This window comes from Mycteria americana, chromosome 2 (genome assembly GCF_035582795.1).
Source record: "Mycteria americana isolate JAX WOST 10 ecotype Jacksonville Zoo and Gardens chromosome 2, USCA_MyAme_1.0, whole genome shotgun sequence".
Lineage (NCBI taxonomy): Eukaryota > Metazoa > Chordata > Aves > Ciconiiformes > Ciconiidae > Mycteria > Mycteria americana.
The window spans coordinates 18,390,718-18,418,539 of NC_134366.1; the positions used below are offsets into that span (position 1 = coordinate 18,390,718).

Here is a 27,822-nt window from a genome sequence, read left to right on the forward strand (position 1 = left end):
ACTGTTATGTTCAACCTAAGGAGTAGCCCAAAGAAAGCCAAGAGCAGTATTAAGAAGGAAGGATTTTAGCAAAACACAAAAAGTTCAAAACTCCTTCACTTTATCTCAGCATTAAACCTCAGCTTGTAGACATTTTGGCTTGTGCTCTCTGGCATCTGCTGGCTCACTTGGGAATCCTAACGTCTTTGATTTATAACATGGATGGATAAGACCGTTCCCTTTCCTAGCAGGGGCAGCCCAGAAGCCTGCTTTTCCTTCAGCTGTTCTCAGCCCTGCTGCTGTAGCTCCACCACCTCCCATACTTGTAGGTCTCCTCCAAAGGTCTGCAGTGGTCAGGGTTGAGTGTATACCTGTGTGTACGTACAGACCTCTTTTTCTCCTGGTCCAGTCTTTCATGTTCATAGATGAGGACTTGTCTGTTTCCAATGATAAAATACCAGACAGAATACTTTAAAATGCACAGTCACTAGTTAAGTCAAATAACTTTGCTGAATTCGGGAGATTTTTTAGAGGTATTGATGTGAACTGGTTTGGAGCATTAGTGACTTTTTTTCAGGAGGTACCTTCGCAACCTATTGAAAGTCATGGAAATGGAAATATAGAAAAACTTGTCATACGTATCAAGAAGTGTAAGAGGTCTCTCAGCACAGAGAAGGAGAAAGAAATAGTACCTGGAAGCCAGCCTGCCATCCTAGGTCCAGCTTTAGGGCATTTGTCACTTCAAGAATTGGGAGCTTTTAAGGTCAGGAGACGAAAAAGGATCCAATGCGTTCACTCTCAACTCACAAAACTGTCGGCACTCTTTTAAGGCACCAGATGTGGTCAACCAAGCTGTGCTCACCTTAGAGGACTTTCCAGCCTGCTAAAACCTTATGGTCACCTCGAGTGTAGAAATAAACTTTAAATAGGATTCAGAGAAGTCTTCCAAATTAATGTTTTAAAACATAAGTCCTTAGGAAAAAAGGTATGAAGAAATGATTCTGGAAAACAGTATTCTTCCCTGGCAGAAAAGACTCTTGTATCCATTTCATGACATGAAATGGGAAAAGCTCTTATATGTAATCATATAGGCAGGAGAGTTTCGACCTTGCCTTTGTTTGGGTTCATCAGTTACACGTGAAAGATTTTAAAACATCTCTTGAAAAATTTCTTCACATTCTGGGGGAAGTCATGCTTCATGGAAACACTTTGAAATATTTATATTTTAGGCCTATTTATCCAGACTCCAAAGGAAATTTGAATGAGATGTAGATTGTAAAATCTCTATATAAATCTAGACCTTAGTTTATAATATCTTTGTGAACAAAAATTCATTATATATATGTTGCTTTTCTGTGCAAGCCCAAAGATGATTGTAAAAATGTGTGTTTTCCACTATCAAGGAGGAAAAATTTATTGACTTAGTATAGGTAAGCAGAAAGTCTTAAGTAGATCTATTATATTAGGATAGCGTCAGAGAAAAAAATGACAGAGTGTATAAATTCTTTCAGCATTTTTTCAGCTACAACTGTAGATGTTAAAAAAAAATACAAAAAACCTCTCCAAAACCCAGCTCCAAGGGCAGTAGCAGCTGTTACTGTAAGTGCAGAAAAATACTGAGATCATGTGCATGGTAGTGATTCTTAGAAATTCTAGGTTAAGACTGATTAAATGGAATTAACAAACTTTGCATTTAATAACAAAGAGATCTTCCATGACAACTGGGTAGGATCATTGCTACCAAATGAATAGTGAAAATGAGGAATAATCTCATACAGGAAATTTAAAGTGCACATAATATCTCAATATCTTTTTAGGTCTTTTTCTAACTGAGGGTAGTTAAACGTGTAAGGTAAACTCAGTGCCGGTATGTTGGTATATGCCTCAATATAATAGGTACTATCAAGAGGATTTTAGAGTAGCTTACATAGCTAAATTTTTTTCCTATTTATGAAGTATTAAACAATAATACTTTGTTTTTCTGGCTGTTCTAAGATGAGGAAGCGGTTGAGTGTGGTAGGTGCATTTTTCTTCTTCGATTTAACTTTTCTTTCTTAAGTTATGTTTTCACTCCATTTAATGATTTCCTTTCCTATTTTTCCTTTGTGCTTCTCAGAGGAAATTGAAGGTACATGTACAAAAGTTTCCCTGCATAGCCCAATAATTTTATTTAGAGAACATGTGTTTAGAATTAAATTGAATATAGTCCAACGTTTCTAAGAGATGTTATACGTATAATGCTTTTATATTGCCACCAAATATATCGAATCATTTTTTTTAAAGTAGATAAAAATACCAAAATATTCCTAGTTGCTTCACGTAAAGATCAGTAATTTGGACTGTTGTTTTAAAGTGCTTTCTGTCTCTCTCTCTTGAACTTTTGGAAGATATGTATAGAAAAGTAGTGTCATAAAATAAAATTAGCAAAAACTTGGGTGGGCTGGGTTGGAAGGAGATTGTTCCGACTTAATTACATGGCCATGAGAGGTCTTGCATTTCTAATTAATACTGACGAAGTATTTCTCTGAGATAGTAGAAAGTTCATCCATGTAGTATCATCTTTACTGTTTTCCCTCTGAGTGTAGCCGGTTACTGTTATGCTTGCAGCATATGTTAAAGTAATAGCAGCTGATCTCTTGGGGTTTCTTTGTTGTTTTTTTTTTGTTTTTTTTTTTTTACTTAAGAGGCCTTTGTTTATAAAGGCATTAGAAATTGTAGCTCATATTTTTGATCAAAGGGCCTCTGGCATGTAAAAATATACATTATAGCTATTTTATATCAAATGAGAGGATGTGTTTTTGATCAAAAACCTTTCTGTCTAATCCAGTGAGCCAAAACTTAAAGCTAAAGTCTGATAATGTATAATTTACAAAAAAAGCTTGATTTACATCAAATACATTTTGCTTTCTTTTAAGTGGCATCATATTTTCTATTAACTGATAAAGTGTGAATAATATAGTGTTAGAATTCTTTTTAGAATGTTTGCTGTCATCACAATTTTTGCTTGAAAAGGTAAAAAGATCAGTGTGCATGCTGCAAAATTCCAGAATATCTCCAGCTAAAATATAAAACAATAAATGTTGTTTTATGTTTTTAAGAAAATGGCTTATTGAAGGCTTTTTAATGCTATGCTTTGTACAGTTGTCATTTTTAAAGTAATTTCTTCTGTATTTTTTGCTGGGCTTCTAACTATTCTGCTTTATTTCTTGGCTCTTATTCTGTATGCTTTTACCCTTCGTCCAGAAGATGCTGAATGTGCTGGTCACAACAGTGGATCCTATCTAGGTGAGCAATTGGTTACAAAAGACAATTTCTTCCTTTCTTTCAGCTTCTTTTCCCTGGAACTACTGTGTCCACTTTGCTTTTGGGGGTAATCTGCATATAAATGTCCTTACTCTGCATGAGAAAAGCATGAATATTAAGGTTTTAAAAATGGCTCATTGGATTTGACATAAAGGGTTTATATAGTGTATGCCTTTATCTGGTTAAGCTACTAAAATACTGGTTTGATTTTTTTAAGCCAAAATAAAAAATATATATAAATTTGGGGAAAATATTGACTTATAAAGTACGTTAAGTGAGTAATGTGTTTAATGAAACAAAAAGTTTACTGTATCATGAAAAGTTTGAGTAAGTCTTTAAAGACACACTTTCAAGGTTTTATCTAAGTTTTGCTTACACTGTCTTTCTTTGTACATGTCTATCTAACAATTTTGGGAGGATTCAGTGAAAGTGCAGAACAAATTTGCAGGCACCGGTTCTTTTTCCACATTACAAAATAAAATAAGTCATAATAAGTCAATAGCTTAAATTTAGCTTTAAAGCTAGTCTGAGCTCAATGTATCATTGCGGGGAGGGGGGAAGAGGAGGGGAAGGAGTCCTTTGGCTTCAGCTTCAAGATTCCAAATTTCAAACAAAAGTAACATTTAAAAAAGGTGAATGTTCCATGATATGTTTCAACTTTTTAATTTGTGCCATTTTAAAAGCTATGTAAAAATATTTTAGTTGAAACTGTCCAGAATTCCTGCCAGCTGAAGGCTGGCTGGAGCAGATTTTGTGGCAACCAGCCCTTTTCCCAAGGCTTTCATCCTCCTACTACAAGAGGAATGGGAAGAAACTTGTCAAAGTGCTTTAGTACATCCAAGCCACTGGGCTCACTGAAACACCCTAGACCAGTACTGTAAATTAGAGATGGTTTTCATATTGCACTATACTGTTTTTAAATGTGGTATATAAACTACATCAGGAACACACAAACTATATGATTGAAAGAACTTTGACCTCTTTCCAAAACCTTAGTGTGGTATAATTTCATCATGTATTTGTGGATCTAATGGTCATCTGATCATGCTGAAAATAAACTTCATACCTTTATTAGTTAATCAACAAAATCAATGTTGAATTGTAATTGTATTGAGAGATTGAAGTATGCTTGGAAAATTATACTTTGGATGTGATTGCAGATGAACTGCATTTTCCTTATCAAATCTTCTCTTTGAAACAGAAAACACCTTCCCCCCCAGTATCTTTTCTTTCTGTCTGCAAATACAGATTGCATGAATTCTCAAGGTCAAACTATTATGGTTTTGCAGTCAGATCTTAGTGGGCTGATGCTTTATTTGAGAATGAAGGTGGCAATACAGAAACCACCTTTTCTTGGTGCTGTAGCCCTTTCAGTGAAACATTTTGGTCTACAGTTACCTAAAAGGCTCCATCATCTGGGAAGGAGATGTCTTGTGGAAGAAGCTACTGTTGTCCCAGACGCAAAGAACAAAAAAATCAAGATAGAATGTAGTTTACTTAGGCAAAACTTTACAAAAATTCTTGGAGAACTAGTGTACAGTGCAGGCAATGGTTTATCTCTTGAGAGCTTCCATGCGGTGGAGTGCAGCCATTGGTCCAGAGATGGTACCTTCAGCCTTCTCATGCTGGGTCTGTGCTGTTGGAAGTGAGGTGCCAAGAGAGGAGAGCCAGAAGACAGAACAACAGGGAGAAAAAAAGACTTGTCTAAGGTTAGGACCAATTTTGGGGTAAGGACACAAGTATATTCACTGGTTGTGAATAGCTAGCTATTTGGTTTAGAAATTAGAGGTTCCTTGGAGCTCTTCTTTAAGAATCGTTCATTAAAAATTATCTTCTCTTAAGATCAAGCAGGTAGGATTTTGAAAGCTGATGTTGTCGTTCTTTTGCACATGGTAACAGGACACAGTGATTTATAATTCAGACTGTCTCATGCACTCCAGTGTCACCTTGTTTCACAAAACATTAGGAGCCCAATCCTATTCAGACACATTTAGGGTTGCTTTTCTCCTAAATTATTTGTAAGTTGTATTTTCTCAAGGAACAAACTGCTGTGGAATAACTTTCTGGGCTGGACAAATGCCACCCCCTAACCTGTAATAATTTGAACAAAACTTGCTGACCAGCTGCAAGGAGGATGCAAAACTTCTACCTATGTGCTGTGCAAGATATAAAACTCGGATGGTCTGTAAGGTAAAGGAGTCCTAGGCAAAGACACTTTATAAACCCTCTGTTACGTACATGGGAGCCAATACTGTATCTAACTGCTGCAGTCCACCTTCCTGCTTAGGAGGGGCCTCTTTCTTTTCCACTGGTCTGAGTATATATTCCTTCAATCCCAAGGGTAGTGAAGGCCTTCAAAGATACTCTTTTTTTCCTGCCTGTTGCTTTTTTGGAGAGTGGGAAAACAAATATGTCTGATTTTTGAAAACAGCTTATTCTGAATGTCCACCTGTGTTTTGCAGTACTTTTTTTTGGAGTGAATCCTTAGCGTCTCAATTTTTCTGAATGTGCGTGTTCACGAAAGACGATAGACATTTATGGCACTCTCTGATTACTAAGTAACTAAGAATTTCTAGGGAAGGCTCTTCATTATTATAACACAAAGTCTTGATTAAACATACCACACTGAAAACAAAACCTAAAACATTGTCACTGAAGGGCTTGGGTCACACCAACAAGTTCAGGGTGTTTTAGTGACATGCAGTTGAATGCCTGTCTGTATGTTGTAACCTGTTAAAAGAGCAAGGGAGTCTGAATTAGCTTAACTGTTGATGAAGGAGTGGACCTGTATTACCTTGCATTTACAGCAGATTGAATTCACACATATGAGCAGTTAGTATGAGGTACGTTGAAGTACTGTAAATCGTTTGTGTATCTAAATTCTAGAAACAGTTTTCAAAGTATGGATACACCGGTTACTTCCTAAAACCAAAATGACTAAGTCATGTTTCATGCTGCTTTTGATAGTATGTAATCACATCAAGTGAACTACAACAATTCTAATATCAATTCATGAATTTTCAGTTGATTTTATGGCTCGTTATGGGTTTAGGGCTCTGTATTTGTTGGCATTTCAATCTGTGAACCCAGATATTCTGTGAACATCTGACCCTCTCTGAAAGGATATGTACTTTAGACGCACATGAGGTGGTCATGAAGCCCAACAGAAGAGGCAGGTTTCAGAAAGCAGAATGTCTGTACCATCTGGGGTCAGATCTTTTACATCCAAGGTTATGCTGCTATTAATTTGAACACTCCCCTCTGAAGTGACTCAGATAAATTTCATGATTTTTTACCAAATTCTAATATTTAAGTCACAGTATAGTATTGTCCTCAGTAATTTCCTGAGGAATTGCTGGAGAGATTGTTAGGAGTTTGCCTTTGCCAAGCTTAAATTCTAGTTACATTACTTGAACCTTTATGAACATACAGTAAATATAGATGGATATCATCTGTTTACTATTCTCAATTTTGTCTTAAAAATCCAGACATAATCTACATTTTTATTAACCCTGTCTAAATGTGCAAGCTGGGAATCAGTCCAGAAGCAAGCAGAGTAAGAAGTCTGCTCTGTGTTTGTGCAGTTCCTGTGTAACAATAGAAATACTTGGTATACGAGCCAGTATAAAAAATGTCAACTGGGGGGGGGAGCGGGAATCCAGAAATATCAAGTAAAAATATTGTATTCATACAAACCTAGATAACGACCATAGGACCAAACTTACTTTTGTCAGTAAGATGAATACAAAAAGTACTTGTAAATGCATTTACAATTAAACAGCATTTGTTCACTCTAAATTATGTAAGATTAGACTAAATTCAGTAAAGAATATACATAACTTAAACACATACTTAAACACTTGTTTTAGTGAATGAAAATGAACAAAAGCATGTCTAAGTGCTTTATAGCATTCTGGAGCCTTACTAGTGAATATATGAAGTGTAGGTGAATTTAAATGATAATATTTCCTGTTAGTGTAGTTTCTCTGAATGAGAAATTAACTTTCTACTTTCATGAATATATTTGGATTTAAATTCACCCAACATAATCGCAATCCTGTGTTCACTTCTTTAGAATTATATTACTAAATCTAAATAAGCACAGCTTTTTACATCGGCGTCCTTTTACAATATTTTAGGGGAGACAGGTTCATGCATTGCCTGTTTTCAGTTTGGATTTCTGTGTGATGTCCAAGTGGATTTCTCTATGTAAATGTAAAGATGTTGTTCTGAGATGACCAAATGTATATTGCTAGTGGTAAAAGAATAACCATGCTTTTCTTTTAGGGGTTTTTTCATTCTTTTTCTTAGAGATGTAAGTAGGTTCTCTTGGATAGTTGTTGGGCCTTAATTAAGTTTATTTGTAGCAGCTTATGATTTGTGTTTCATGTTGAGAAGTGTTACAAGGTTTGGAGACATTTGTAGTTTGACATTTGTTCTTCGTATTTTTTTCCCAGCGGCTGTTCGTATTTCACCAAGCTGTTACATTCCAGCAGTAGTTTATGGGTTTGCATGTTCAATAGGCTTCTGGTCATGTAGCTGAAACCAGTGAGCTGGTGCAAGCTTATGAATGCTCAGAATTTTATGTTGCTTTAGTGACAGAATTTTCCTCTTTTATTTTATAGTCTGCATACTTGGCAACTAAGGTTAATCTCTGCTGATACCCATATTCCACAGACAGTATAGCCTGCAGCTTCTTTCATATTCATTGAGGTTTATATTATCAAATATTCTGGGCAAACAATTCTTTTTCCCTTTGTTCTTTATAGGAATTCACTTTTAAGCTTAATAATTTTATAGAAACTTTATTTTTCTATTGCATATCAGTATTGGTTTTGGTTTTCCGTAGCGATTTTCACTATATTTTTAATAATGCTCTATTGTTAATTTAAATATCTGAAGTTTTTTTCATCTTTCCTAAACTGTAAAATATGAAAACATTAGCAGAATTTTTTTGCTTGTTCATAAATTTTTTTATTCCTTGCAAGTATGATGTTGTAGTAGTTCAGCTTAATCTTTTTGCACAGTCATAGCTGCCCAACATATAATGCAATTAGAAATGCAGAGTTCAATAGAAAATATTTATTAACTGTTCTTTATAAAATAGCTTCTTAAGGTCATAGTAAAGTTAAGCCACATATGTGAGGATATATAATGGCAGATGTGAGAGACGGAGAATCGTGTTTCCAGGAATGCAGTAGCAGTATCGTAAAAACGTTGGATATATTTGAAACAGTCTTATCTTTTCTCTCTGTACTGTACGTTTTCCTTGGTTTTGAAAGCTGCTTAAAGCAACCTTTCTTGGGTTTCTCCATAGGCCTATTCAGATGTGCTTTGACAAACAGTTAAAACAACTTTCAGATTGACAATAGTCTGAAAGTGGCAAAGCAATCAGCGTATCACAGGTTTTTAATATTCAGTAATTTTACAGAGCGTCTTCACCAGCACACTGCAGAGTCATACTGGAAATCTGCTTCGTTATCTCTGGCTCACATGTTTGTTTGTTCTTTTTAATTAATGTAATAGCTTTTCTGTAATGTCGAAGTCCTACTTGAACTTGTTGTTGAACCTTCAGGTTCAGGACAACGTTACTATTTTCATTTTACCCAGTGAGTTTCAGTCACAGAAATATCAAATGTTTTAATCAAGGAAGCCCATGTTAGCAATGGAACTGTATCACCTGAGTCTTTGTGATGCTTTATATGCAGCCTGTAAAAGGGACAAGGGATGAATCAGCCTGAAGACAGCACTGAAAGATTTTCTCCTTTTTGATACCAAAAAAAACCCCAAACCCCCAAAACTGTTTTTTTTCCTCTTTTAAGAGAAGAAGGAATGAAAATTCTTAAATAACCCACCACCTGGTAGTTTGGTAATGAAATCTGAATAAAGTGGATGGAGGAAAGGGGAACAAGTTACGAATGGACTTACTAAAACCTAACAGCAGAGATTGGATTGATATGAAGATTTTGCAGAAAGGATATTTTTCCTGAAGATTCCGCAGTTCAACATGTAAGCCGAGGTTAAGAAGCTGTTGGTAATGGTGCTCTGAGACAGCTACACAGAGACGCAGAGCTCTTGGTATTTGAAAGGTCAACACCAAACTGGAATGGAGACGATTGGTTTAGCTTCATTTGATCTCTACCCTTACTTTTTACCTTTTCCAGATACGTGGATTCTGGGTTTTGTGACGAAGTTCTTTATTCTGTAAACTGTGTAGTAGTGAATGGTGAAGAATTATTCTTTTTTTCTTTTTTTTCTTTTTTTTTTCCCATGAAATGATTATAAAGAAAAAAATGAGAACAATCTTCAGCTTGCTTTTAGGGCAACTGATTTTTTTTTTTAATCTGGAGCCTTTTAGATGAGGGCTCAGGAAACTTGTAACTGAATTCATGTGTCTGTATTGCTAATGTTACTTTTAAGCTTTCTTCACCTAACTGTACAGGCAGTTATGTATAGTTATGTAGCAAGAAAACATCCTTGTGTCATGATGGACTTCAGCCTAGGGCAGACAGGATGCCCCGGGCCCTCTCTTGGGTGTGTACGCTCACAGCTATCAGCACTCCAACAGGGCTTTCCTGACTGCAGTCACTTCAGTGTTAGTGTTCTTTTTTAACTAATAAAATCACATAACTCAGTTTACTTCATTATGTTTTCATATCTCATATTTGGGTCCCTTTTGTATCTCAGCCCTTGTCCTTCTCAGTCTAGACAATACTGTAGCTCTTAAAAATGTCATCATCCTTTTTCTATGTATGCTAGCTCTTCTTCTTTTTCATTGATTTCCATTTTACTTATTCATATTTTGAATATGAATGGGTCGACATCACTGTATTCTCAAAGAAATTTTTCTTCCTTTTTGTGCGTATGCATGTGTTGTAGAGTCCCATAGGTATAGGGGCTCACATCAATAAAATAACTTGGTTAACATCTTATGTGATCCAGGTTCTGCAAAGATTTATGCTAAGTGGAACTGTGTGTGTGCAAAATGCTAAGCCTGTAACTAAGCCTTGTAGGATTTCACTTCAGATCTGGTTCTAAATATTTGCAGAACTGAGTCTTGAATTTGCCAGATACTACCTTTGAAGAAAAAATTGTAATATGATTACTTCTCAAACACCTAACCATAAGTGCTTTTACAAGTTTATGAAAACATATTGCTGAAAAATCTGGGGTCACCAAAAGTTTACATGTGTTTACTGTCCTATGAAATGTTCTGGGGGAAAAAAAGAAGTTTTGGGATTTTTCCAGTATTTAAAGTGTAGTTTGTATTTTACTTTATTACCCCCAAATAATGAAATCAGCTTTGCAGTCCTTCTTTGCAGTTCTTCCTGTAGTTCCTTCTAGAACAAAAGTGGTGCCATGGAGATACCAATAAAATGTAATGTAATGCAAAGTAAAGGATTTATTTGAAAAATGGTAAGGTAGTCATTAACAGAGGAGTAAATTAGTTTTTAGCATATAGTGTAGAATGTGTTTTTATGCTGTTCTGCTTGAAAATGCCTATGATTATCTGCTTTGAGAGTACTTAAAAGCTATATGAAATTTCCAGTCTTCTAGATAGGCACTGTAGATGTCACACTGTTGAAGCAACTGTAAATGCAAATTTAATAGGAATATTAACTTTTAATTTCATGCTAACATATGCATAATATGGGTACTGTATTGTCTAAGATGTTTCATAGTGTTTTGGAATTTAACTAACAGTGTTTGGTTTTACTTTTAAACACCTTTGGGAAAGGTTTTGTGCACTTTTTTAATGCTATCGGCATGGAGCTAAGCACAAAAATATTGTTCAAGAAGTTAATTCTCATTAACCCTTTCAACCACCAGATCTGTTTCTACCATGTCATATTTGATGTCTGTGTGCCATGGTGATTTAACAGAAGTGTATTAAGTGTGGTATGAGAACACATGGCATGAATGTTTTCTTTGTATATATATGCTAATGTGTAAGATACTCAAATGATCTACGTTAGCAACTTATTGTAATTATATATGTTACAGCTTTTTGTTGCAACTGTTACGATTTTATTGGTAATCTTAATTTTGCAGTTTAAATAGGCACCTGATATAGTTTTAAATGGTGGGAAAATACCATTCTGATGACCTCGCTTATTAAACTTATAATATTTTTTTTTAATTGTGTGCACCAATCCCTGAATGTTTGGAAGAAACTGTTGTCAAATATTTTGAGAATACTTATTTTCTTACTTTGAAAAAAATCCTGTTCTTATTGCAGCTGGTTTTAGAAGAAGCTTTCGTCTTAGCAGAAAAGATAAAAAAACAAATAAATCTATGTATGAGTGCAAGAAGAGTGATCAGTATGATACAGCAGATATCCCAACATATGAAGAAGTTGCAAAATACAAACGACAACCTAATGACAAATACAGGCTTGTAGTTTTGGTTGGTAAGTTGTTTCCTTTATTTTTGACATGGTAAAACAGAGGACTGCTGATTAGCGCGATGCTTACCACAAAATCATTTAGATGGGAAGGGATCTCAGGAGGTCACCTGGTCCAGCCTCCCACCTAGCACGATTAACACTGAATTCAGAGCAGGTTGGTGATGACAACTTTGGGAACCTGTCTTCCCACCATGCCTTCTCTTGTCTTCCCACCACACACCTCGGTAAAGACGTGGCCTCCATCTTCTCAGTGGGTATCAGAAGGGTGCTGGTGGGTCCCCCTTGAAGACATCTCTTCTCCAAACTAGACAAGCCCAGTTCCCTCAGCCTCTCCTCGCAGGTCATGTGCTTCAGCTCCTCACCATCTTGGAGGCCCTCCACTGGCTTTGCTGAGTTTATCAACATCTTTCTTGTAGTGCAGGGTCCATTATGGACAGAGTATTCCTCACAGGTTCTAACGAGTGCTGAGTAAAGGGGAAGAATCGTTTGCCTCTATTTACAGGCTAGTCTCTTGCTGATACATCCCAGTCTTCTGTTAGCCTTCATTGCTGCCAGCGTGCACTGTGGACTCATGCTTAACTCACTGCCCACCTGGACCCCCAGGTCCTTTTCGTCCAGGCTGCCCCCCAGCCAGTCAGTCCCCAGCCTGTACTGCTGTGGGGCTTAGTCTATCCCAGATGCAGGACTTTGTATGTGTCCTCATCAAATCTCACAAAGTTCTGCCAGCCCATGCCTGTAGCATATCAAGGTCCCTCTGAATGGAAGCCCTGCCCTTTAGCAAGTCACTTGCATCACCCATTTTGGCATCTGCAAACTTGATGAGGGCCCATTCTGTGTCCTCCTCCAGGTTATTGATACAGATATGAAGCAGAGTATCCTCAGGGTAGACGCCCAAGGAACTCCACTTGTAATGAGTCACCCAGTAGAGTACAGACCAGTTTCCTTTGAACATGATCATCTGTCCAGTTCTTCACCTATCTAGTAGCCCACCCATATAGACAGGATGTCCCAGCTTGCATATAAGGATGCTCTAGGAGATCATGTTTAAGGCTTTGCTAAAACAAAAGGAGGTGACATTAAAATATAGCTACCATGGTTACTATTCTGCACCTGGAAGTCAAGCTGTGCTAAAACTCAAAAGAATTAGGTCAGAGTTCTGCTTTTAGAGATCAATCAATATATCTATTTGGAAAAAAGAAGAAAAAAAGAACAGAATAAATACCTGTGGTCAGACAAGATAGAATATATAAGTGGAAAGAAACAAAACTATCTACTGTGTTAGAATAAGTAAACAGACAAGTAGAGAGAAAAGTGGATGAGGGGAGGACTTCTGTAGGTCAAGAACGTATGTAAGCGTAGCTGCAGAAGACTCAAGATGTCATCCTTAGTCAGCTTTCTGTTCTTCTATAATCTGTCACTGTCATGAGTTCCCAACAGCATTTATTAGCTAACCAAAATGCATTGCTTCAGTCTCCTAGAAAAAGAGGACGTAGATGATCTTAAATTTTTCAAAGGTAACCATTGGAGTACCAATGAGTAATGTCTCATTGCTTATTGTTTCTTTTGCAGTAGCACGTAGGTTGATGCTTCATTAGTAAAGTTTCCTCCATTCTGAAAGCAGCAGAGCAGAGAAATATGACTCTCTATCAGGGACTGTTATGAACTGTTGAGTAGCTGTGTTTTTATATCGCTCATATCCAAGGGAACATTAAATTTAGTTTTTAATAAACAGTTTTGTCACTCTCCAGCACTAAAATTCAGCCACCTACTAGTGTGATCACTGTGAGATTGTGGGCTATATACAACAAGTAATAACATGGTTGAGTTGATTTTACACTTACATCAACAGAGTGCAGTGCAAAAGTGTGATAAGTAGACTTTTTATAACAAATTGCATATGTCTGATCTAAGGAATACCTAGAGATTTCATTTGATTTTTATTGTAATAAATCAAATGAAGAAAGTGTGCTTTTTCAGTAACAAAAGCAGTTCAGAAATTTATTGCAGACTTCAGTAATTCTAATGTTTTTCTCTGGATATTAAGAGCAGCTTAAGTCTGGCCAATACCATAAAAATGTCTTGGGCAAAATGTGGAAAAACTAGCAGAGCTAAGCAACGCAGGTATAGTAGAAGCGAACCCATTTAAAAAGCTTTTTGTGTGCCAGTAGCAGCATTCAATATAATCCGTCGAATATAATTTGGATATTAGTACCACGAAACAAAGGGACAGATAATTAATTTACAGCTGTAATTGGTGGGGGCGTTAAATATCTGTTGTGTTTTGCTAGGCCTAAATGTATAATTTACTGTTGGAAGGGTTTTTTAGGTTTTGTTTTGCCCTTTTTTAGGGGGAGGGAGTTTGACAACTTTGAAGTGGAAATTTCTTTTGGCTTAATTTTAAATTGGTTGTCTAATTTACAGAATGCAAATTGCACACACAGTAATTTTTAGCGCCCTGTAGTGTGATATATACTGGTCTCAGGTTCAGCTAGATGTAATAGTTTGTCAAGATTTTACCTTGTCGGCAAAGGTAGGTTCATGAATAAAGTTCTGCATATCCTTGGGGCTAAATAACAGATCATCTGAAGCAGTAATGATACAGATGCTTCTGCTGTGCTTTTAGTTGTTATGAATGTGATGAGTCTGCTAAAACCAAAATTATCCAATATCATGTCACCGGTCGTCTTCTGGTAACTTACTGTTCCCAGGCTGCCCACAAATCCTTGAAGTCTTCCTTCAGAAATATTGCCTGCATCCTAAGCATGATACCTTGCACCCTATCAGGCAAAGGCAGAATATTTTAATATGAAATGTATTATTTAGACACTAGAATTTTCATTTACATTAATGAGGAAAAAGCCTTGCTCACAAAGTCTTCTGCTTCAGTAACCGTGAGGGCCAGACGAGCACAAATTTTATTTCCTAAGAGTCACAATGGATGTGCTGCATACTACAACTTTACATGGCATAGTATCAGCTAAGTCAGAGCTTTCTGCAGGGGCGGTGCTAGGATAAAGCAAGGTCAGCAGTAACAAACCGTGAGCGTGTCCCCCAGAATGCACGCAGTTACGTCCATGCCGTGGTATCACCAGAGGCATGCAAAGCCTTTCGAGTGTTGTGGTCACCCATGGTGATGCATCTGTTTTAAGTGGGCAGTGGTGGAAGCAAGGGCCAGAGGTGTGTAACCACAAAGGAGCAGTTATTATTGGTGTGAGATACAATCAGAAAAGGCTCTCTGTCTCTGAATTAGGCTGCCAGTACTTCCCACAATGGTGTCATCCTGGTCACCACTGCGAAGAAAAGGAATCTGGGACTGGAAAAGTTCTCTATTGTTATATTGCTGACATTTTAAAAAAATCCATCACCTTTGGTTTTATCATGAAGGAGCTGTGTGGAGGCCAGGTCTGTCTCAGAGCAGGGGAGGATGACATGGAAGTGGCTGCTAGCTTTCTACATCTCCTGACTTACCTTTAACATGTGTTCAGTAGTGGCTTGCAGAGACTTAATAGATCTACAGCAGTAGTGCAGGAAAATGGCCTGCCATGGCCATACTATTTCAAGTAAACTGTCTGGACAATGACAAAAGAGACATAGATTTGCTATCTTCGTTAACCTTCCTGGTCAAAGGCATGGGTAGGTCAGCATGGCTCAGGAATGAATACATAGGATGCAACATATTGGCTAGCCTTGCCATGAGAACAGCAGTATAAAATCACTGTTTCTGCTTCAGTGAACAGCAAATCTAGAAGTACACTCCCACTGCTAGTTGTAATTTACTGTAACACAAAAAAATGTGGTTCTGCTTTCCTACTGCATATCTCGCTGAGCTACAGTTGGACGTGCGTGTGCAGTCGTTGCATTATAGTGATCAATTGTACTAGAGAAGGAGCAACTGAGCCACAGAACCTCTGTCAAGACATGTTTTCTACAGGGCCTTTATGATCCCAGCAGGCATATTGTCACCTAACTCCCAAAATCTTTTCTGAAAGACCACTTTCTTTTTTTTTTTTTTCTTTCAAATAGACTTTTAGGAGGTCAGTCTGTATCTATGGGTGAAGAATGGCTGGTTGGGTTAACCCTTCTGAGACCTGAAATTAACATCAAACAGTTTTTTCAGTTTTCTTCAGACATATCTGAATGGTACAAAATTTAATGCAAGTTTTAATGACTGGTGGTTTAATTCTGCAAGTGTCCCTCAATAAAGTGAGGTAGGCACTACAGCCCATTTGTGGAGGATTCAACCATTACTTAGCTTACGTGACTCAACACGCAACAGCAAGCAACATAAATGTTCCTTTAAAAAAAATAAACAGAATATCTCTAAATCTGTCACTGTAACTCTAAATATTGCTGCCTGGGGTGATTTATAGTAAACCAAAACTATGCTACAGTCATGGATTCCACATGCCTGGCATTTTACTGTAAGAATCTGGATTGTCCTTTTCAATCCTGATGCTTTATTCTCTTCTTGAGTTCAAGTCATGTTCAGATTCATAATTATTAGAAACCAGCATCTTTCTCTGTTGCATCCAAATGAAAAGAATATTCAGAATAGAGATGTACATTACACTCAGGAGATACAGTGTAAAAATCAGCGTAATGGATGGCGTTGCTAATTAGGAATCAGCCTTCAGTATCCATATGTTACAGTTATGAGAACTCTGCCAAGACAGCACTGAGTGAAAAAGAAGAATCTACACCTTCCAGTAGTTAAATTTAAAGGTGATTTTTAAATGGTAATCTGGAAGGGGAGACAGAATAATAGTGAGGTTGTGGTCTGGAAACAGATTTGATCTAAGTTTCCAAAGCATCTGTTGCAGGAAGTGAAGCCTGGATTCTTTATATATAAATAGAGCTAAAAGCAGCGTGTAGACAGAGGAAATAATATTTGTGTAGATTTGATAGGGTAAATCTTTTGCTTGAAAGGAATACAATGGGTTTTTTTTTACTTGAATTCCACTTGTTTCATTCTACTTTGCTAGGATATATTGAGAATTTTAATTACTTTTCCTATAAAAATCTGTATTTGCCTTAAATAGCTATACTATTAAAAAAGGAAAAATGTTTTTTAAAAAATAAGAACAAAAGTAATGCCATTATCTACATGACACATTGCTTTCCTCTGCAGACATGCACCAGTAGAGGCTGCTGTACACCATATTAAATAAACATTTATACATACTGATAGATTAATTTACAGGCAGGTCAGAGATGGAACTTGAAATGTAGTCGTGTGTTTAACTTATGTAAACATATAAAAATTTTAAATGCAGAAACCCTAGGATTTTACAGAGAGACCATAGTCTGGGGATAGTAGCAAAGTAGCAAGCATTTGCTTTTCATCATTATGTGTTTCTAACTTCAGCCAGGGCGGATAGTCATTGTTACAAACAGGCACCTGAAGGTGCTGGAGCATCAATCTTTGCTTTTTGATATCAGACTCTCACTAGTAATTAATCAACATATCACTACTGCATTAAAATGTTTATTAGGTTTTGTATTTCTGATGTCTGAAATGTCTCTGTTAAAAAGCACTCCATGCATAAATGTATCACTTTTACTAGAAGAACAGGAATTTTCCTTAAAACCACATGTATTATCCTTGTATTACTGGGGATATGGTTCCAATGACTCACTCGCCTCTGCGTTCTGCTGTTGACCTGGCTCTGCAGAAATGAAGCCACTGCACCATCAGAAGCACACGAGCATGCAGAGCTGAGCTCCCACCACACACACGACACCATGGCCCCACCAGCAAAGGGGCCGGGCAGGCTGGAGCCCTGCGCCAACAGCTCCTGGGGGCAGGCAGCAATTGCTCATGGGGCGTTTGAGACCTCACAGGACAGAGTGCCCTCACTGAGACCTAAAGCACCACTGGCAAATGGCTGAGAGTTAGGGACAACCTGAAAAATGAGAGGAACATCTGCTCAGTAGCTTCTAGGACAAGAGTACTCAAATGGAGGTGGAAGAGACGGGTCAAAAGAATTCCGTGCAGTCTTTGTTTCTTCCTGCCATCCTCTTTCCAAGAGCGGGCTCTCTTTGGCAGCCGTGTGAAGAAGGAAACATTTGCTTTGGAGCAGTTCAGACAGCAGGCAGGAGACGAGCATAGTTTAAAAGAAAATCAACAACAAAGAAAGCAAGCCAAACATCCCAAATGGGTTGTGACCTGGGGAGTGCTGCCCTTCCTTCCTCTCCCCATGCGATGCCAACGTGGCCCAGTCAAATGGTGGACGGCGGCAGCTACAGCCAGGCAGAGGCCGGGCGGTATTCCGGCCGGCAGCCGGGGCTGGAAGGAGCAGTGCTCCCAGGGCGCGGGGAGAAGGCGGGAGCAACGCTCCTCAGGGGAGTCTGGTGCGGACGAGGGATGCAGCAGCTGGAGGGAGTGAGGAAAAGGCCACAATGACACATGGAGTGCAGAGGCTTTGGGGGGACTTTGTGCATGCCAGCTGCGGGCCCTCTAGTCTGCGAGTTGGGGATATTCTGGCAAAACGAATAGCCAAACCTCTTTTTGTGCTGGAAAGCTGCAGGTTAGGGTGCAGGGATCTGTAGGAGGGCTGAGGATGGAGATGGGTGCGTATTGTGGGTAGTTGCTGTAGAAAAGAAAGTTAGCTTTGCTGTCAACTTTTTCACTGATTTTTCCTCCGTAGTAAAGTCAGAGCAGAGTAACTGCCAACTACATCCCCTGAAATTTGTCAGCGCTGTATATTCTAGGAGAGGCTAGAACCATGGGCGTTTCCAAATGACTCTGATTAAAAGCCAATATATATTATAGCTATATGCTACGTAGTCTTACCTCAGAGAGTACTTACACCTGAAGACTAGAGAGAACTGGCTGTTGGGAAACAGCATGATTTTTTTCTTTCAGGTCCTGTGGGTGTTGGACTGAATGAACTTAAACGGAAATTGCTGATCAGTGACACCCAGCATTATGGGGTAACAGTGCCACGTAAGTAAAAATACACTTCTATTCTCCTAATGCTATACTTGCGTTATTATCCTTTATTATTGCATTACCTTAAGGCACTTTCAAATTGGGTCTCTAAATGCATGCTTGGCATCCAAATTACTTTTCTAATTTTTAAAAGTGCTGCTGCAGTTGTATTTTAAATAGCATTGATTAAACTGATAGGATGTTTTGGCTCAGAGGCATTGCAGTAGACTTTTAGTACAAGTTTAACATGATTGATGTCAGCGAGGTTTAGTAAATGAAACTCAGCTGAAGAACACCCTGGATTTGGCTGTAAAGCAGTGAAACATACTCTGTTACCAATGCTTGCTTGCAGCAAAATGGCCTTTATATATTAGGCTGAAAAATTAAGACTGATGGTAAGCAGTTTAATCCTGTGAATAAATTACTTAGATCCCTTTGATTAACTTTAGAAAAGTTGATTTGGGGATTTTTTTCCTCTTTCCCCCTATCTGACCAAATAGTGTAATTTGTATAACACGGAATAACATTGTTCTATATTAACTTCTACGATACTTTATTGGGTTTTCTTTAATGTGGAGGACTTGACAGTTTTAGTTAGACTTTCATTCCTTGGTTTGTTTTCGCCTCCTTTTGGGATCATTAAAAAAACATGGGTCCAACATTCTGAATGTAGGAGATAATGTCACAAGGTTTTCGCAAGTACAGGTATTCTATAAAGTATATATATGAATTAATCTGCTAGGTAGAAAAATGAATACATTTGGTTTTGGTAAGTCATTTCATTTGCACATATTTGCTTCAGCTGGGTATTGAAAACAACAACAAAAAAAGCCAGATGTTCCCAAATATTTAACACATTGAAGCATATGCAATCATTTGCCCAAAAATATTTCTCTAAAAATTGCCAGTATTCATCAAGCTGCCTTCTCTCTTTTCTCTTCCAAATTTGTGGTTATAATTTAAAACAAACACGTAAAGAAATCCCTCTCCCTGAAATTCAGTAAGTCAAGACTTGGAGGGAGAACTGGGGTTCTTGTCTTGGAAATGTTTCTCTTCGTGTCAACCTAAGAAGGGTGTGATATCAAATGGCATTCAGGACTGTTTCTGCAAGCAGGTTGTGTATGTTCCTATGTGACAGAAAATGCACGATGCTGTAACATACAACGTGTATTAAATAGGGCTTTCAAATGGGTTCATTATTCAGAAGTGGCAACCCCACAAATAAGTTTCATTTATAAGCAAAACCTTTATACATAGTACTTGAAAGTAAGAAGTGCAAATGCTATAAGGCTACTGAAAGAAAAAGGAATTCAGTTTTGATCACCAGAAAAAGAAAAGCACTAAAACATAAAATTCACACCCCATTTTTTTATGATCATGCTTCACATACCATAGCTACAAGTGTTGTTAATGAACGTAATCTTTTATAAATCAGGTTGGTGAGCTTTGTTTCCCTTTATGGTCTTGTATGCTAATAAGTTTAACAAGTGGCAAGGCTGGGGTAATTGTTATGGACTGCTGCTCCTTTTATTATTCAGCTGTCCTCATTTTATTGGATTTTTCCACTAGTTAATAAAAATGATAATCTGATACTTGTCCAGTAAGTTTTTTCCTGCTTTTCCTGCATGCTTTTAAACTCAAGCCTGTCATGTGCTTGAGTGCCGCCTACCAGATCCAGAGCAGCCTTATGCCCGTCGGAAGTGAGGGAACCACTACACTTAGTATTGCACAAGGGTTTTGTGCTTTTCAATGTTTCCTGAACTGTTTGGCATTATATTGCTTTGTGCATCTTTTCTTTTTTTTTTTTTTTTTTTTTCATTTAATTAAACTGCAGACACTACCCGACCAAGGAGAAGCCAAGAAAGTGACGGTGTCGAATACATTTTCATTTCCAAGCACTTGTTTGAGACAGACGTACAGAATAACAAGTACGTTGAAGAGATTTTAACTAGAACCACAGTTAAAACAATGGCTTTATTATAAAATGGGGCTGGTTGTAATTTTAGATAATAAGTCAAAGTGGATATAAGTTGCAGTGATTTGAAGATGTGTTAAAATTACATTTTGATATATAAGCAGTTCAAAGCAGCTGGCAAAAACACAGAGCAAAAAAGCAGTATGTGCAAACACAAATGTTTCTAAGCTTCCAAATAGTTTCAGTACTTCAGTTCATCAAGAAGACACTGAAATTGTAGGTGTTCAGGATGGGGGAGCACTCCTTTAATAGGGCATCGTCTGTCATAGCAATAAAGCATTGCAGCTCTAGGACGGGGGGCCCTCGAAGTGCTGCAAACGTGCCTGAGTCAATGTTTGCGTAGTTCTGCTCTCTTTCAGGCCAGGCACTTCCTCTGCTTTTGAATGTAGAGATCTACAGTGAAGCCCCTGCCTGTAAACCTGCCAGAAATTAAACTAAAATGAAGACAATGGTAGCATCGTGCTCTCCAGCAGCCTGTAAAATATCGTAGCTTGAAATTCTGCCCCAGTGTTTCAGAGGGCAAAAGTGTATTAGACACAAAGCTGTGGGTTTTATTGAAACTTCAAACTGTACTTTGCTTTTTTGGCAAATAACGTTTGTACTTTTATAGCACATAACCAGCCGCCTTGGTTCCATTAGCACCATCGTCGCTCCTCCTCCTCTTCTGAGACAGAGAATTTGGATATTCTGTAGTGTGCAATGAAATTTCAGTAGTTTCTATTGTGTAGCTTATCCACTGTTTTATTGCATTGCATTAGTTCAGAAAAAGAGGTGATGGAAAACATTAGTGGGCTGTTGGAATACAGTACTTTTTTCTCTTTAACTGTAATACAAGCAGGTGTTACTGATTTGAAAGTGGTAAAGTAGAAGATTTCTTAAAATTGACATGCTGAAGTACTTGACAGCATTTCCTGTATAAAACGTGGTAAAAATCTCATGTAAAGTAAAATATTTTTGCTCCTGAATTAGATCTTATAAACCAAACTGATAAACTTTTTTCTGGAGAAAATGGAAATTATTCCAGTTGTTTTCACCTTCTGCCACAGGTTTATCGAGTATGGCGAGTATAAGAACAACTACTATGGTACAAGTTTAGATTCTGTTCGATCCGTTCTAGCTAAAAACAAAGTTTGTTTGTTGGATGTGCAGCCTCATGTAAGTAAGCACCCCTTTGTGGACTCTTGTAGTTCCCCACATTGCATGTTGGGACTCCAGGGAAAAAAAATGTTTCTAAAAAGGTATATTTTATTCCACGCTGAATGACTGTTGAGTGGGCTTGCTGGGGACCTTTATCACAGCAAGACTCTCTGAAAGGAGGAGAGGAAGGAAGCTTCAATACATATTGGCAAGTATTCAGCTCAGTAATTAACTGAATTGAAAGGCCGCAGCATAATACGAAAGATTTAATTACAAAATGCTCCTATGTTTTCATTCATCTTTCTGCTGGTTTGGGTTAGAGGTTCTCTCTGAAACGTCAGTTTCAGAATGGCTTTGAGCTACCACCCAGTCCAGCAGCTCTCTCTCACACGTTTAGCCGGACCGTTTGTGCAAAGGGTTTCCATGCAGGCTGGACACGAGTCAAGGAACGCACTAAATGTGATGTTGGCTGGATAATGGTTAAGAACATTCCTCTCTAAACCATTTGTTCTTGCATTGACCTTGTCTTTCAACCCGCTGAACAGCTCCACTGGGAATTTTTATGCTACTAATAACCACAGTGCTTCCAGGAGCTGGACTATAGTTTGTTTAAATCCAGCCAAAGTATTTCTTCTCCAAGGGTGGCCAGCCTGTGACTTCTGAGCCCCGGGAGCTCGTGAACAGTTCCCGGGGCAGTTTCGGATGTGGGGCTGTGCCGTAGGAGCGGGGCAGGGGAGCTGCGCTGGCAGAGGAGCGTCCGGGGAAGCCAGACCCCGTGCCAGGGCAGGAGCGGAGCTGGGCAGGGGCTCCTGCGGCTGATATCGCCAGGCTGCTCTGCGAGACCATTCCATGTCCAGCACGGCCCTGTTTTCCAGTGAAGCACTAAATTCTCCCGGGGACCCAGGCTTGTGAACCGTTCTGGGATCCCACTCTCCCACACAACATTTTCCTGTGGGCCCTGGCAGTGTGAAGAGGACAGAGAGCTGCTGGCCATCCCATCCCTGCTTCACCCTGTGTGTAATCTGAACCGTAGACCTATCTCTTAACTCCATACGTAGCATCACTCGACTCGCTCAGGAAGAGTGAACAGTTATGTAGTGGACACACAGTATTGAAGAGAACAAGCCATTGAGCTGTTGTGACCGAGTGTCACAGACACCTTTTCCTGCTACTTTTCATGGGTACAGAAAGTATTATTCCTGCTAAAATGTGTTGAACTTTTCCTCCCCTCCATCCTCCCGCTGCCAGTGGCACTGCAGTGCACAGCCCAGCCTTTGCTGGACTGATGGGGTTTACCAGCAGCCCCTGTGCAAATGGAGAGTTTTCTTACCGTTCGCATGAAAATTCTCCTTACATCAATCAATGCCGGTCATGAGGGCGGGATGGCAGTAAATGAAAAATAGCCTTCTAGAAGTGCTTTATGGGTTTATTTTGGTTAGTGGAGAGTTTCTTTTATTACGGTAAATGCCATTGTGTGAAATAAACTAATTAATTAAAACCTTTCCTCTTCCCAGACAGTGAAACACTTACGGACATATGAATTTAAACCATTTGTTATATTTATAAAGCCTCCATCACTTGACCGTTTGAGAGAGACCAGAAAAAATGCCAAGATTATTTCAAGTAAAGATGATAAGGGAACTGCAAAACCCTTTACAGTGAGTATATTTACATGTGGTAAAACATGAGAACTTGTTAAGAGTTTTGTTGTAGTGGTTTACCTTGAAAATAAAGGTGATCACTGGATCTCATCAACAGTACTTGTCAGGGCTTACACATAGTATCTTGTATCAGATTAACCAACAGTAACTTATTTACTTCCCTGAACTATAATGAAATCATAGTTTAATTGAAGCTAAAGCAAAGCTGATCATCATTAGACTTTTTATCTACATTTACTCTGTGTGTCATTTTCCCTCATTCAGATGTTATTCAGGATTTTTTAGATTTTGTTTCAAACTGAGTCACGGATATAGTCACAGACTGTATCTGTGTAGAATACGCATTTGAAATAGTTTGGAAATAATGCACTATAAGAATATGTTCTGTGGTATAAAAAACGTAAGAGGAGTTCATTCTTAAGACCAACCTTCAGGACATTGCTTAGTTAGGACGGGTTTAATCTCTCAGAGTTATGTAAACAGTTAAGTTCCTAAGATTTGTTCCTTCTCCAAACATGAAGAGAAATCCACTGAGCCAGGTTGAACCAGCCATAGGCAGACAGCTCCTACCAAGCTCTTAAAAGAATAAAGGCTGCACTGTAATGTATCGCATGCTAATAGCAAGTTGAGACTTAAGTAATGAAACTTTAAATGTATCATCAAAGTAAACAGAAACTTTCCACTGGTACTGCTAACAGAAGATGTCTCTGTAATTACCGTGCAGTGACTAATTGTGTCGCTGCAAGGGGAGAGATGAAAGAATTGCCTGTTGAGCAAAGTCTACTCATGAGAATGCTCTCTGAGATCACTTGTAATTTCTATAGATTGTTTTTATTAAAAGTACAGTTTCCACCTCCTGATGAGATCAGAAATAAGCAAGTAGCTTTGCATTTACCACAGAATGAGTGTATGTGATGTTGCTATGGGCTGACTATGCCTTGCACCAACCTTACTAGGAAGAAGATTTTCAAGAAATGATTAAATCTGCCCACGTGATGGAGAGCCAGTACGGCCACCTTTTCGATAAGGTGATAGTCAACGATGACCTCGCTACAGCTTACAGTGAGCTTAAAACAACTTTTGACAGGTTGGAGACTGAGACCTTCTGGGTTCCCGTCAGCTGGCTACATTCATAGTAACGTTTTAAATAGACAAAACATCTGCTGTTGTCTCAGCATCCAAATATGGGGCATGGTTAGGCATTACTCAATGGCCGTTTTCTTGGTAGGAGGGCTTTCTAACGCTACCTGAGCAGCAGGTGCACTCTTCATGCACTTGGAACTGGTCTTATTTTCCTATGTCTTCAATTCTCCTGCCCACAATTTTGGGGCAAAACAGTCAGATTAAATCGAAGTCTTACTATGCTCCATAAAGTGAGCTAATACTAGTGTAACAAAACTGCCAAACACCTCTTTATCATCATCTGTGTATTTCCAAGGTAAGCTTTTTTAATGGAGAGTTTGCAGAAGATACTAATTAATACTGGAGATCAGCACTTTGATGGTTTTAAGCATAACTGCTCTCATAAAGAGCACATCAGCACTTGGAAGGTATTGCCCCTGAAGTGCTTGAGAGAACTGAAACAGGCAAAAGTGACCAACATTTTTATGAGGAAGACATCATAGTTTTAATTACGTATCAAGATAAGTGTTTTTACTTTTCTAGATGTGAACCTTGTCTTATATGTACAGAGTGATTTTAGTATTCCTTTGCACTTACATACTCATGGAAAGAAAGATGTATTCAGTGGCTTAATTGTGACATACTCTGCTGTGAGCATGCATGAATTGAAAATATTTTCACGCATGCTTTGTGGCACAACAAAGAAAACTCATGGGAATATTTATTTAAATAGGGAAAAATGTGAGTTACTATGTATATAACTTCAAACTTTGGGATTAATCTTCTGTAAAATCAGTGGCAAAGTGATATGAATAGCAACAAAGTAGAGAGTAACTTTTTTTTTCCCCCTTTAAACTGATTTCAAACATTTTTGGCATCCTTTAGAACAATTTTCCCATCAGAAATTTTCAAACAATTAGTGAGGAAACCTTGGAGATCTGGGAAGCAGTTGCAAGAGATTACTTCTTTTTATTGTTTAATATGTAGTGATACTTTTTAGTAGTGTAACAGATATTTTGTCTCCACTCAAAAATAAATTAATGCTGTAGACTTCACTGTAAGAGATATCCTTGTCACTGGTCAGACGCAGTTGGAAACGTCATTTTAAAATCTGATGTGGCAGTGTAAGCAAATGTATATTAGATGATGTATTTTTAATATAGATAATTTGGTATTTTTCTTTATTTAATACTGATATGCAGGAAATGAGTACAGCTGTAAAGACCAAGTAACACCTGTGTGTTGTGTTGTGAATATGTCTTGTAAGTACAGAATGTGTATAGGAACTTGCTGACTTCAGATCATCACATCTGTGGCATTCGAACAGGAAACCGTTCTTTCATGTTAATCTGTAAAGAGAATATAGCTGTCTTGTTTAAAGAAAAAAGAATTTAGTGAAACTTTATATATTTATGAAAGGGTTGAAAAGGGATGTTAAGTTTTTAAATTTCTTGTCAATGTGATCATTTACTAAAGAGATTACTAAGTCTGTAATTTGAAACACTGTCTCTGTAAATGGAGCTCAACATTCCATGTAAATATTTTATTTCAGTTCATACGCTGATAAAGCCATCAGATTTTGCAGTTTTATTCTAAATGCGTATTTAATGTGTGGGTCATTGCATTTAGCTTAGAGTCGTATAAAATAAATGAAATGCAAGCAACAACAGCAAAATCCCTGGGAGTCTGGAAATGTTTATGCAAGAGTTACAGATGTACTGAATCCCAGTACGGATACACGCTCTGCCTGAATAGCTATAATGTAACTTTTGTCAAATTTCACCGTTTTCCTGGTGGACTTAAACTTTTTTGTAACATAAACAGAAATTTGTTGATTAAATTAATTGCATGGAGATTATGTGAGTTGAGAAAATGTTTTCTATTTTTTTTATTACTGAAAATCAAACTATTTTTCAGGGGATCTGGAATTCAGCGGGTCTGTTTGCCTTTGCCTGCGAGACGCCGAGTGCCCTCGCCGTCTCATGCAACCAACCCAAGCTGAGAGGGCACTCGGCATCCCTCAGGACCTGGCCGTTGCCAACAAGAGGGGCTTTAGTCCTTACTGAAACACCCTCAACACTGCTTCTAACCTGGGCTGTCGCAGAACATTAGTGTACAGTAACACTCACGTAAGGGACCTGCTTTTCTCTTTAAGAAATAGATGCTAGAATAATCTACAAAACTCCCTGTTAGAAACAGTTCTGGCTGTCTGCAGGCTGTTTTCCTTGTCCTTTTGAAATTAATTTAATTCCCATTCCTGGGTCGGTGTGGTCTAGGAGGGCCTCCTACAACAGGTTTGCTGTGCTGGGCAGCAGTAAGCAGCACGGTGCTTTGCTGCGTTTACAGAGACACTGACCCTCTGATCCGCGGCACAGCCCTGGCAGGAGTTTCCTAGGCGGATGGCTGCCTGCCCCGTCTCCAAGCCAGGAGCTAATTCCTGAATTGTAACACCTGCAAAAGAAAGGGAATCACAAAAACATCAATCCAACCGACAGAGTAAAATGTGCACAGAGTCTTTCAGGAGTGAGAAATAGTTTTAATCAAATTACTAGATTGCTCTTGAAAATCAACATTGTTGCAGTGTTAGCTTAAAAAAAAAAAAAATCAAAGCCACTGGCCTGCATGAGGCAGGCAGAGATGATAGTAGGTCAAGGCACAGAAAATGTCTTAGCCCAACAGTTTCAACAGGACAGGAGCCTGCTTATTGTGATGGACGCGGAGCCCATGTGCTGAATTGTTCTGGGATACCACGGGCGAGGAGGGGGGAGATATTGTTCCTTTGACTCCTAAGAATTTGGGAATGAAGACAACTAAACATGTTTCCAATATTCCACATATTCAAGTTGTGCTGTGTGGGTTTTTAGAGAACTGTATGTTTTGACAGTCAAGTCCAGATGTTTTTATTGTGTTTTAGCTGTTTGCCATAGTCAAACAAATGGTAGTATTTTTTAATATTGTACCAAGCTCTATACTTGAATTTGCCATCAGGTCCTTGGTTGATGTCTTACCTGAAATCTGATCTTACCTTCTTATGCAAAACAATAAATTATTGATATATCACTGAAGGTGTTTTTTTCTTTATTGTGAATTGCACCATAACACATAGGCTTAATGACTTTAAAATGTGAAATGCCTAAGTAGTAAGTTATTTCATAGGTCTCTCTATTAACTGTAATGCTCCAATTATCTTTAAAATGGAAAAATAAAGCAACCTAGAACAAGGACTAAAATTCTTAATTTTTCATTTTTGTTGCCGAATTCTCCTTCAAAATACATGTTTACCCTTTCCTGCAGCCCACCCCAAAAT

General features: G+C 38.2%; 1 protein-coding gene across 5 annotated transcripts in view; it reads left to right on the forward strand.

Annotated features, from left to right (window-relative positions):
• The window catches only part of MPP7 (MAGUK p55 scaffold protein 7), a 160,941-nt gene extending 133,366 nt beyond the window's left edge, over positions 1-27,575 (forward strand). For 4 of the 5 annotated variants that reach the window (XM_075492579.1, XM_075492580.1, XM_075492581.1 and 1 more), the window contains 7 exons: positions 3,226-3,264; positions 11,522-11,692; positions 18,555-18,635; positions 20,455-20,548; positions 21,642-21,750; positions 23,247-23,390; positions 24,350-27,575. In XM_075492579.1, the coding sequence (XP_075348694.1) occupies positions 3,226-3,264; positions 11,522-11,692; positions 18,555-18,635; positions 20,455-20,548; positions 21,642-21,750; positions 23,247-23,390; positions 24,350-24,529 (818 nt within the window). In that variant the 3' untranslated portion in view covers positions 24,530-27,575. The remainder of the gene's footprint in view (positions 1-3,225; positions 3,265-11,521; positions 11,693-18,554; positions 18,636-20,454; positions 20,549-21,641; positions 21,751-23,246; positions 23,391-24,349) is intronic. The other variant, XM_075492582.1, reaches the window with a different exon arrangement.
• The last annotated feature ends 247 nt before the right edge of the window (positions 27,576-27,822 follow it).